This window comes from Triturus cristatus, chromosome 2_1 (genome assembly GCF_964204655.1).
Source record: "Triturus cristatus chromosome 2_1, aTriCri1.1, whole genome shotgun sequence".
NCBI classification, from domain to species: domain Eukaryota; kingdom Metazoa; phylum Chordata; class Amphibia; order Caudata; family Salamandridae; genus Triturus; species Triturus cristatus.
The window spans coordinates 1,772,675-1,785,846 of record NC_140581.1 but is presented as its reverse complement, the minus strand read 5'-3'; the positions used below and the strand labels follow the sequence as shown (position 1 = coordinate 1,785,846).

The window sequence follows — 13,172 nt, the reverse complement described above, 5'->3', positions numbered from 1 at the left end:
TCTTAATCTTTTCTAAAAATCCACAAGAACATATTCAACATGTCAAATCAGTCCTTGAGAGACTTCGTCAACATCAACTTTTTGTGAAACTGGAAAAATGTGCTTTCAGTATGCAGTCTGTGGAATTCCTTGGATTCATCCTGTCTCCAGAGGGAATCACTATGGATATGAAGAAGGTTCAGTACGTCATCGATTGGCCATCTCCCAAAGATGTAAAGGAGGTTCAGCGGTTCCTGGGATTTGCCAACTTCTACAGGCGATTTATCTTGGCATTTTCACAGAAGATCATTCCCATTACCAAGCTCCTCAAAAAGGGGGTAAAATTCCAATGGGGGGAAGAAGCCGAACAAGCCTTTGCTTTTTTAAAGAAAAGCTTCACCTCAGCCCCGATCTTGCTTCATGCAGACCCCACGGAACCCTTCTATGTGGAAGCTGACGCATCCGATCAAGCGATTGGAGGAGTTTTATCCCAGCGACACAAATCTACGGGGCAATTGCATCCAGTGGCTTTTAGGTCTAGGAAGTTGAACTCCGCAGAAGTCAACTATACTGTGGCTGAGAAGGAGTTGTTGGCTGTGAAAGATGCCTTTGAAGAATGGAGCCATTATCTGCTAGGAGCCAGACATACAATAACTGTGTTCACAGACCATAAGAATCTTCAGTTCTTGAGATCTGCTAAGACTTTAACACCTCAACAGCTCCGTTGGTCCCTTTATTTTGCAGACTTCGATTTTGTGATCACGTATCGCCCTGGGAGCAAGAATGGAAAAGCTGATGCATTGTCTAGGATACAAACTGAGACTTCTGAACATTCAGTGGATCCACAGCCAATCATTCCAACTACTAAATTTGTATGTTCCTTGACCTTGCTCAATTACAAAGAAGAAGTCAGGAAAGGGATGTCTGAGGTAGAGATGAAGGAATGGGTACAATTGGAGGGTGGCAGAGAAATTATTGACTCCTTGCCCTATCATAAGGGCGTTTTGTATTTACCCACCAAAGAACTTCAAGAACGAGCATTGAAAGACTGCCATAATCAACCTTTAGCAGGACATAAAGGCACACTTAAGACCCAAGATCTGATTCAACGCTATTTCTGGTGGCCCAGTATGACTTCTCACATCAAACGCTATGTAGAGTCTTGTGAGATTTGTTCACGGGGGAAGTCCAGTAGACAGGGTCCTCGGGGGCTTTTGCAACCTCTACCCACTCCTAAGCATCCATGGCACACCGTTACGTTGGATTTAATTGTTGACCTGCCCCTGAGTCGAGGGTTCGACACAATATTGGTGGTGGTAAATACCTTTACCAAGATGAGCCATTTTGTCCCTGTAAAAGGGGTTCCCTCTGCCCAAGAATTAGCCAGACTCTTTAGTGAGAACATAGTAAAGATTCATGGAATTCCTAAGGTAGTGGTCTCAGACCATGGCCCCCAGTTCGTGTCCCGCTTTTGGAAGGCATTCATGCAGGGATTGGGGGTGGAAGTTCGACTCTCGACCAGTTACCACCCCGAAACAGATGGACAGACGGAAAGAGTAAATCAAGAATTGGAGCAATACATTCGTTTGTTCCTTCTGGATCGGGGTGGCGAATGGGCGGATGTGTTGTGGATGGCAGAATTCACTCATAACAATGCCACAAATGTATCCACTGGGTTTTCCCCATTCTTTTTGAATTTTGGGTTGCATCCCAATCCTTTTAGCTTCCAGGAAGATTTAGGGGTACCAGCAGTGGAGGACATAGTAGGGAACCTATCCTCAGTCCATAAAATAGCTGAAGCTAACTTGATTAAAGCAAAAGAGAATTACAAGAAGCAGGCAGACAAACATCGAAAAGAAGCACCCACATTTCAAATAGGAGACTTAGTTTGGCTATCGTCTAGAAACCTTCGTTTAAAGGGCAATAGGAAGTTCCAACCCCGTTATGTAGGTCCTTATCCTGTTGAAAAAGTGTTAGGACCAGTGACAGTAAAACTTAAGCTTCCCTCTAGTTTGGGTATTCATTCATTTTTCCATGTTTCCCTTTTGAAGAAGACAGTCCCTCACATTCGGTTAGGCAAACCACCACCTCCTTTGAAGATTGAGGGACATCCAGAGTATGAGGTCAAAGAAATTTTGGACTCAAAAAGAGTGCACAAAAAATTATTCTATTTGGTGGACTGGAAGGGCTATGGCCCAGAAGACAGATCTTGGGAGCCAGTGCAAAATGTACATGCCCCCTTGTTGATCAAACGATTTCATTTACAGCATCCTTCCAAGCCAACACCGATAAATCGGTCATTGAGAGGGGGTACTGTCAGGAAGCAAATCAGTGCGACATGTGGAAGACGCCATCAGAGATCCAGAATCCTTGTAAAACCTTCTTTGTGTAACTTGTGGTTCAATGTTTAGGAGAGTTGCACGTTTTAAGATGGCTGCTTGCTTTTCCACTTTGCGGCATCGAGTTTAATGCAGTTGTAAATTCTCGCGAGACTTTAGGTTTCGAGCCGCGAGACTACGCGCGAATCTGCGCACTTCAATTTGCTTGAGGAGACGAGTAGTCGTGTGAGAACTCTCTCCGTCAAATAATCAATCTTCTGTGAGAAGTTTCGTTTAGACCCTGTGTTTGGCGGTTCGGAAGTGTATCTTCCGTTAGAACTTCTAAGCATACATTTCCTTGGGCGGCGCGGCGCGTCTCAGTAAGACGGACGTCCCCTTTTCCAGCAGTTACCGCTAGGGCGGCGTGAAATAGAAACGCTTCCTAGTGGTGATAGACTTCTGTATCCAGCAAGCGTCAGAGAAACTACCAGTGACTGGTTTCCAGCTCTTGTGCCAGTCTTCCGCTGAGCCCATTCTGCAACATTGTATCCTGTGACGGGCTCATCTCTGAATTCTCCGTGAGGGAGTTGTACTTCTTCACCAGTCAAGTAAGGTCATTCCAGTAAAGGATTGCATCTTTTCAACTGTCCTGAGCTCTTGCGCTTTTCCTATTCTCTCCTCCCTTTTTTACCTACCTTGTTCCTTTTGCGCGCATCTATAAGAACTCGAACTTTTGAACATTGTCATCTTCATTCACCTCCGAGGAACTGCTCAGTTAAAACCAGTTGGGTAATTCTACCCGCTCAACCAAAAGTGTAATAATCGACAGAAGCTTATAAGCATACGGCAGGTGGGATTATGAGGTGAAGCGAATCATAATTGGGGGGAGGGAAAAGAATGAGTTAACCCATGGTTCTCTTCCCTTGTGTGCATTAGGAATCTTCAGTCCCTAAGTAGAAAACCGATGCTGCTGTAATAAAGAAGAGAAGCAAGACTCCAGCAGAACCTGGTAGGGAAAAAGATATAGGCTAGAGGCAAGATACCATAGCAAATATATTTAATTAAAGCAATGTTCAGGGAGATTTACTAGGTGCTGTTTTTTGTGTGCATTAGGTGAACTCCAAATCCAGCCATTAGAATAGACCACAGAAGAATTGGCAGGCAGGCGGAGGAAGTCCAGGAGTAATTGGAGTGTCTCTTCTCTGTCCAAATCCCCTTTCCCCCTTTCTGGAACAGCTGCCTGAACCGCAGTGGGTTCTGGGAAGTGGGCATTGGGAACTTGCATCGTTCTGCCTCTGTGAAGAACCCGGACCTTGACACCTCACATGTCTCTGTCCACTGCTGGGAGTGATAGGCACCCACCCCTCACATGTCTCTGTCCACTGCTGGGAGTGATAGGCACCCATCCCTCACATGTCTCTGTCCACTGCTGGGAGTGATAGGCACCCACTCCTCACATGTCTCTGTCCACTGCTGGGAGTGATAGGCACCCACCCCTATGTCTCTGTCCACTGCTGGTATTCCTCTGCACCCACCCCTCACATGTCTCTGTCCACTGCTGGGAGTGATTGGCACCCACCCCTCACATGTCTCTGTCCACTGCTGGGAGTGATAGGCACCCACCCCATGTCTCTGTCCACTGATGGGAGTGATAGGCACCCACCCCTCACATGTCTCTGTCCACTGCTGGGAGTGATAGGCACCCACCCCTCACATGTCTCTGTCCACTGCTGGGAGTGATAGGCACCCACCCCTCACATGTCTCTGTCCACTGCTGGGAGTGATAGGCACCCACCCCTCACATGTCTCTGTCCACTGCTGGGAGTGATAGGCACCCACCCCTCACATTTCTCTGTCCACTGCTGGGAGTGATAGGCACCCACCCCTCACATGTCTCTGTCCACTGCTGGGAGTGATAGGCACCCACCCCCATGTCTCTGTCCACTGCTGGTATTCCTCTGCACCCACCCCTCACATGTCTCTGTCCACTGCTGGGAGTGATAGGCACCCACCCCTCACAGGTCTCTGTCCACTGCTGGGAGTGATAGGCACCCACCCCTCACATGTCTCTGTCCACTGCTGGGAGTGATAGTCACCCATACCTCACATGTCTTTGTCCACTGCTGGGAATCCTAGGTAGCCACCCACCCACCCACCCGCACCCTTGGTGCAGTACACTGCTGTCCTGGGCATACACACACCCCAATATACTGGTTATATGCTGCACCAGGCCCTAAGCCAACATTCGTGGTGTGTGTACGCCTTGTATCACAAATGTACTGTTGCCATAGGTGTACGGGTGATACGGACTGTACCCCCGCATTCTTAGGGTGGGTACGGTCCGTACCACGCGTACCCCTACGTCACCACTACAATGGTGGTACGGACCGTACCCATGCTCTGAGGGCGTGGGTATGGTCTGTACCACGCGTGCCCCTACGGCACCACTCCAATGGTGGTACGGACCGTACCCACGCCCTCAGAGCACCATCACTACGTTACAAAAAGTAACATACTGGTGGCGCAGGGTGCTTGTAAATCTGCCCCATAAGTGCTTAGGTATTGGCAGACTGATACAATAAGAACATAGTGCTGCATGGGTGATTGAAGAATTGCATGAGACTGACAGGAGGTATCCTATGCTGCATGGTTACTACTTCAGTATTTAATGGAGTGGACCAATAGTATGTATCTGCTTAGAGATTTGTAGGGATTATGCACAGAATATTTTATGTGTACTTGTGTTGGTGCCTAAGTCATTTTATAACAATTCCACTAGTAACTGGAATGATGACAGTGCTGCAAACAGAGTGAACACTTAATTTATAAGTGCTTACGTATTGGGGGAGTGATAGGATAAGTAGATAGTGATATATAAGTGATTAAAGAAGTGCATGGGAAAGACTGGACGATTCCTGTTATGTTATGTTATGTTAAAAGAGACTTATATAGCGCACGTACACCCGAAGGTTTCATGGCGCTGATTGTCACAAGAGGACGCGGCGGATGGACTAGTTGTATGAGAATGCAAACAGCTGTGTTTTAAGGGCCTTTCTGAAACTCAAAAAGTTTTCCTGCACTCGGATGTCCAGAGGTAGCGAGTTCCAGAGGCCAGGTGCGAGGTACGAGAACCTACGCCCTCCCTGGTTTTTCCGTTTAATGGTCGGAGTAGCTAGTAGCATGAGGTTGCCAGACCGTAGAGAGCGGCGTGGTATATATTTCACGATCAGGTTACTAAGAAATTTAGGGCTCTTACAATGCAGAGCTTTGAAAAGAAGGCAGCCGGTCTTGAATGCTGCACGTTGTGCGATTGGGAGCCAATGTAGTTTAGCCAGAAGGGGGGTGGCAGAGTGCCATTTGGGTTGCTTGAGTATTAATCTGGCTGCCTGGTTCTGTACCATTTGAAGACGTTTGAGCAGAAACATGGGCAGGCCAAAGTAGATAGAATTGCTGAAATCGAGACGCGATAGTACAAGGGCGATCACTGCCTGAGTAAGGGCCGAAGGGATAAGTAGGTGAGCGATTTTCTTGAGTTTCCTCACTGCATGAGTACTAACTGGGTATTTAGAAGAGTGTATCAATGGTATGTGGCTAGTTAGAGGTCTGCTTGGATAGTGCACAAAATATTATAGATGTACTTGTGTTAGTAGCTAGGCCATTCCATTAGTTCATGACTAGTAACTAGAATAATAACAGTATTACAAACAGAGTGTATAGTGAATTTATAAGTGCTTAGGTATTGGTGGAGTAATAGGATAAGTAGATAGTGCTGGATGGGTGATTGGAGAAATGCATGGGACAGACAGGAGGATTCCTACACTGCATAGGTACTAACTGGGTATTTAGAAGCGCGTATCAATAGTTTGTAGCTGGTTAGAGGTGTGCATGCATAGTGTACAAAATATTGTACCTGCACTTGTGTTTTTGACTGCACCATTCCTTCAGTATATGACTAATAACTGAAGTAATTTCAGTGTTGCAAAGAAAGTGCGTGCTGAATTTATAAGTGCTTAGGTATTGGTGGAGTGATAGCATACGTAGATAGTGCTGGATGGGTGAATGGAGAAGTGCATGGGACAGACAGATGGATTCCTAGACTGCATAGGTACAAACTGGGTATTTAGAAGAGCATATCAATAGTATGTAGCTAGTTAGAGGTCTGCATGCATAGTGTACAAAATATTGTACCTGCACTTGTGTTAGTGGGTAGGCCATTCCTTAAGTATATGACTAATAACTGGAGTAATTTCAGTGCTGCAAAGAGAGTGCATGCTAAATTTATTAGTGCTTAGGTATTGGCAGAGTGATAGGATACGTAGATAGTGCTGGATGGTTGAATGGAGAAGTGCATGGGACAGACAGAAGGATTCCTAGACTACATAGATACTAACTGAGTATTTAAATGACTGCATCAAAGCTATGTATATGATTAGAGGTCTGCATGCATAGTGCACAGAATATTGTAGCTGTACTAGTATTGGTGTGTCTATGGTTTCGAGAATGGTAGTCTGTATTTTAGGGTATGAGGAGGTGCATCAGATGATCACGTAGATGATGTCATCAGTGATATAATTTGAGATGTCATCATTGATGTCATCAGTGATGTCAATGACCATGTCATGAGTGATGTAATATGTGACGTTATCAGCAGTGCATTACTTTAATGCAAAAAGCTGGTGGCCATATTGGCCTGGTCACGACGTGAAAATTCAGGAATTGATACAATAAAGAGAAGAAAACAAGTGTTAATATGCACACAATGTCATTTTACCATATCTTGCCCCGTGACCGCCATACCTGTATGTTCGTCAACATGACTATTTCATAATAAACATACTTAGAATTGCAAACATCAACATAAACAAAGGACTACTCATTACTTTAAAGTGAAAGGCTATCGGCCATATTAATCTGGGCATGTTGCGTATTATAATGGTTCTTACACAAAATGATGTAATGTTTGAGATCATTAGCAGTAAATTGCAGGGGCGTAAGTTATAGTTAGCTCAGGTAACTATAACTGCTGAATTTCACTGGTTGTGTATGAGTGAAATCTAAGTCTAACTATACCGTCCATGTAATCTTTGTTTTTTTCAGCAAATTTCTAAAAAAATGTTAACGTTAAGTAAGATGCATTTCACAATGGATGGTGGGGGGTTGGAAGCAGGGCCTGGCATTGTGCTGCTCCCACCCAAGCTTGCTGCTCCTGCCTTCCCTCCTCCAAGCCATCCATTGTCCAAGTCCATGGCCCTGCTCCCTTACTACAGCCGTGCGTGGCCGTTGCTCTGCCACTGGTCTTCCCGCCTTCTCTGAACAGTTAGCTTTCTGTCCCATCCACCTCCTCCCTATCCTCTGTTGTCTGAATCCTGAATCCATGGATTAGCCTCCTCCCTCCTGCCATGCATGGTCTGATGTTCTGCCACTGCCCTCCATTTAGCATGCTGTACCAGTCCACTCCTCCTGCCCTCCATTGCCCAATTCTATGCCCCATCATTGACCCCCCTGCTTAGCCTCTGTGCTTAGCTTGCTGCCCCTATTATCCTTCCCCCACCCCTCCGGTGTCTTTGTGCATGCCCCTGTTCCATCCTTTTTGCCCACCATGTTCCATGGACCTCCCCCTCCTTTCTACTCTGAGTGTTCTGTTGAGCTGCCACTCCCCTCCCACCTGCCTAGCATTGTTAGATGACTGTAACCTGTCCCTGCCACCTCCACCCTGCCTGTCCACATTCCATGCCCCTATCCCCTTCCTTCTGTCCTCCATGGTCCATTTTACTGCCACACCCTTCTGCCCTCCCTGGTCTGTTGTGCTGCAACTGCTCCTCCTGCCTGCCCCACGTGGTCTGTTGTGAGGCCCCTTCCCCTGAACTCTCTTGTCTGTGCCCAGGTCCTGACCCTCCCTTCTATCCTCCATGGTCTTTTGTGCATGCCCCTGCACACTCCTTCTTGCCCATCATAGCCATTGTGCTGCCACTAACCCTCCCGCTTGCAATGCGTGGTCTTCTGTTCTTCCACAGCCCTCTCACCTTCCCTGTGTGGTCAGCTAGCTTCCCCTGACCCCCTCTGCATTCCCTCCATGGTCTGTGTGTATGCCATCATAGTCTCACTGTTGCTCTCCATGGTGTGTCTTGCTTCTAGTGCCCATCCTGCCTGACCTCCATGGTCATCTTGCTGCTCCTGCCCTGCCCCCTTGCCCCCAGCCCTCTGTTTCCATGTGCAGACCCATATTCCCTCCCTCCTGGCTTGTCTGTTCCATTGTAATGCCCCTGATCCGTCCCTCCTGCCCTTTATGGTCTGTTATACTGCAGCTTTCTCTCCTGTCTGTCCATTCTGGTCAGCTAGCTACCATTGCCTCTTTCCCCTCTGTTCTCTGTTGTCCATGTGCATGGTTCTGTCCCCTCCCTATTGCTTTCTATAGATTGTTGTGCTGCACTCCCGTCCCGCATGCCCTGTGTGGTCTATTGTGCTGCTGCAAACCCTGATGCCTGCCCTGTAGGGTCAGTTTGGTGCACCTCTCCATGTCCCTCCTGTCCTCTGTTATCCAAGTCCATGTCCCTACCCAAATTCCTCCTGCCTTCCATGATCCAATGTACCATTCTTGCGAACATTTTGAACTTGGTAAGAGGGAGATTTTGAAAAAAAACTGGGGTATTGCTTTTCCCCTTTGAGTTATATTGAAAAAGAGGAGATTGTAGGCAGGAGACAGATCAAATAAAGCCCATTTGAGCTTGAAAACATTGGACGTTTCCTGGCGGAATCGGGTCTGTTGGCATGTACGGTTGTACTACTACTGCCTCTTCCTTCTGCCCACAATGGTCTATTATATTGCCACAGCCTCTCTCGCCAGTCCTGTATTGTTGGTTTGTTGCCCCTGCCCCCCTTTCACTGCCCTCCATAGTCAGTTGTGCTGCCAATGCCCATCCTGCCTGCCCAGTGTGGTCAAATTGTTGCCTCTGCACCCTCCTACCTGCCTTCAATTTTCAGAGTCCGTGCCCCTGGCCTCTGCCTCTCAACAGTATCCTAATGAACAACTAGATTACTAACATTCTATATTTATTACAAAAGTGTGGAACACCAGACGTCAACTTGATATAATCAAAACTGTAATACCTAGAGCATTTCCTTTAGAAATTACATATATGAGATGGTCTTATCTGTATCAAAATTATGGTTAGTGCTCTAAAAAACTAAAATGAGTACATATTTTCTGAGTTTTTAAATAGCGACAAAGCACTTTTAAATTATTTGTTATCTTTATGTTTTTTTATCCAGTTGACCACTTGATTAAATGTTGCACTTAGGGGAGAGGATGTGGTGTTACTTCCAGAGCTGCAGACTTTGCAACTGGGGAACCAGGTTGGAGTTTCTGCTTCAGCTTGACATTCTGTGATTCTGGTCAAATCACTTAATCTCCCCATGTCTACAACCAAAATGAATTTGTTCTTGTGTGATGTAACCAATGCTCATGTAAAGCACTCCAATACCTGACAAGTCTGCACTATATAAAACTGCAAAAACACAAAAAATAAAAAGTGTTTTGCATACTTCTGTCATTGGGCTACATATGGACTATATCTGGATGATATTTGTGCTGCATTTGGGCTCTGGTGGCCATCTTGGAAGATTTATTTGTTATGAAGTTTCCTAATTTCCTCATTTACTGCAGTCTCCTCAGTAGGAAATGCTTTCAGTTTCTTACTTTGATTCCATCAAGAAGGTATTCAGATATGTCACACATTTGTCATAAATTCTGAATGTTAGCACTCTAGTTGCTCATTAGATCACTGTAGTACAGCTACTGCTCACCACGATAGTCTGCTGCTGGTATTAAAAGTGCATGTTTAAGTCTGCATATCAGAATTTCTTAATGAAATAGAAGAGGATTTGAGAAGTCACTCAAAATGTGCCCTACTTTTTCTTTCTTCAGCACTAATAATTTCCATGGCAAAATGAACCCCCTCATTGTGTTCCTTTTTAAATTAAGTGTTTCAAGTGTTACCAGTTTATTCCAATCATGATGGCTTCAGGTGTGCCATACTTTTGTCATAAGTAAGACAGTTAGCGCTCTAGTTGTTCTTTAGAACACTCTGGGACATTCTGTCATGGGCTATACTTGGGCTACATCTGGGTGATATTGTTGCTACAATTGGGCTCTTATGTCTCTGGTGGCCATTTGGGAGACTTATTTGTTATGAAGTTTCCTAATTTCCTCATTTAGTACAGTCTCCTCAGTAGGAAATACTTTCAGTTTTTTACTTTGGTTCCATCAAGAAGGCATTCAGATGTGTCACACATTTGCCATAAATTCTGAATGTTAGCACTCTAGTTGCTCATTAGATCACTGTAGTAAAGCTACTGCTCACCAGGGAAGTATGCTGCTGGTATTGAAAGTGCATGTTTCAGTCTGCATGTCAGAATTTTTTAATGAAATAAAAGAGAATTTGAAAAGTCACTCAAAATGTGCCCTCATTTTTCTTTCTGTAGCACTAATCATACTTTCTATGGCAAAATGAACCCCCTCATTTTGTTCCTTTTTAAATTAAATGTTATTCCAATCAAGATGGCTTCAGGTGTGCAATACGTTTGTCATAAGTAGGACTGTTAGCGCTCTAGTTGTTCTTTAGAACACTCTGGGAAGCTGCAGTAGAACACAAAGGAATCAACTGACAGTAAAATAATATTCTTGACTTGGTCCCTTACACAGAGATATATATATTTTCCACAGTTATGGAGGTCAAGAAATGATTGGCGCTGAATTATAAAGTGCTTCCAGTTAATTCCTTCATTTTTTACACAAACATGTAAGTATCTTGGTTTGTTTTTCACCGGGTGGATAAGTATTCATCATGTATGAGTTGCAGACCTATAGATTTCCTTCCTGTTTTTTCCTTTTTTCCTTTTTAGAATTTTCTCTATACAAGCATTGATTACTACCATGCTTGCTCCCCTTCCTGCGATCAAAAGTAAGTGCGACGCATAATGAAAACATCTTATGCCCCGGAAGTCTTTAAAAGATTGGCTGATTTCTTTGCTTCTCTTTGGTCTTGCACGTTTTTTATTTTTCTTTGTGCATGTTTTAAACACAAACCCAATTTCTGGTGTTACTATTAGGTAGCGAGGTAGTCTCTATATCTTCATTTGTATACACCTATTTAATTTTTTCCTCAATTTTTTCCTTATTTTTCCTTTAATTCTTTCTTCTTATTATTTTTCTTATAATTTTCTTCTTTGGCTCATTTTAAAGAATTGTTTATATGGTATTTTTGTACTTTATAGATTGTTTGGTGGGATGCTCAGCTAATTTTCTGTCCTGAAGGTGACCATGTATTAATGACAAAGGTCGAAACGTCGTCAACGCAGTTTTGGCCGTAACTTATGAAGGACACATTGTTTTGTTTGTTGTAGTTCCAGTGTTGTTCTGGAACTTCTTCTTTTATGTAACCTCTCTTGGTCTGCCACCTGTGTGGTTGTGTATGTTTATCAAATGTTATATGTACCAGCTTATATGTCTGAGCCTCACGATACTTTTTCATTGAATACATTTTGTATGTTTTTCTAGATTTTTCGTATATGGGCTGTATTTTCTATTTTCTCTCTTTTTTCCTTTCACTGTCAGGTATGAATTGTTATATATATAATTCTTGTTTGAGTTAATTATGCTGTTGACATATGTTTGTGCTATGGTAATTTTTTGTACACTTTAAACCATTGTTTGGATACAATATTGATTGCCCCCGGTTCAGGTAGTTAGGGCTGCCCCTGTGGTGGTTTATTATTATTGCAACAATAAGACACAACCACAAATGTGAAGGCTTTGAAGCGAAATACTGCTCTGTTCCTGACTCTACAATGTCTATGGGCCCACCTGCCCTGCAAAGATTGCTCCTCACCTGGGGATACCTGTGGATACCGGAGACCTGTGCCATGACCACAGATGAAGAGGAGAGCATGTGCCCGATGATGGCTGCCAGCATCCCCCTCTTGTAGCAGCTGTACTTGGGAGTTAGTTGGACTGTTCCTGACAGCATCTTCAGAACGCCCTCGACCGCAGTGATGTCTATAGAGCAGGTGTCATACACTTGGAATCCCAGGGTGATGTTGGGGAGCAGTTTGGGATTCTTGTTGATCTCCTCAATGGCGAAGATGAAGGCAAGAAGATGGCAGAGGAAATTGAAGGTTGGGCTGCAAGAGGATGGACATTGAGTTGTAAGACAGATGTGGCAGAAGATGTTTCGATCTTTTCTTACGCCACCTTGTTTCCCCCTCACTATTTGACTGACAGTTTCAAGACAGTTCAGAAACGCAGGGCTGCCCCATATTTACAAGGATATGGTGCAGCCTTGCGTTTCCCCCTGCGCTGGCGTTACACATAGCAGCGGTGTTTGCGTACAAGGGAAGATTGTTTATGTGCAAGAAGGTCCCCATTCCTGCACATACATAATCTTTAAACACCATTTTATCACGTCTATGTGTGCTGCTTCTTGCAGCGCACATGAATGTCATAAAATTGCATTTTTTTTAGTTTGTTCATGTACAGGAAGGGGAACCTTCCTGTACATAAACCGTCCATGGCATTTTTCTTTTTCCATGTGTGCTGCACCAGGCAGCATACATGGGAAAAGCAAAAACGAGGAGAAATAATGCATTTCTCCTTGTTTAACCAACTTAAGACCAGGTTTTCCCTGGTCTTAATTTTGGTGCTGCCTCCTATTTACGCCATCCTTGTAAATAAGGGGCAGCATCAAAATCAGTGGGTATTGTGGTGGAAAACCCACCACAACACCCACTACCCACCCCTTTCACGCTAAGCATAGCATGAAAGGGGGCTTATTTATGAGGCAGCGCCAAGCCACGTTAAGTGGCTTAAATCTGCCTTGT

The 13,172-nt window shown here is 44.6% G+C and overlaps 1 protein-coding gene across 1 annotated transcript in view; it reads right to left on the bottom strand.

The window, feature by feature from the left end:
- The window catches only part of LOC146863577 (vomeronasal type-2 receptor 26-like), a 549,574-nt gene that overhangs the window by 484,253 nt on the left and 52,149 nt on the right, over window positions 1–13,172 (bottom strand). Inside the window, exon 2 of the mRNA XM_085640885.1 lies at window positions 12,185–12,476. Coding sequence (XP_085497011.1) covers window positions 12,185–12,476 — 292 coding nt within the window. The remainder of the gene's footprint in view (window positions 1–12,184; window positions 12,477–13,172) is intronic.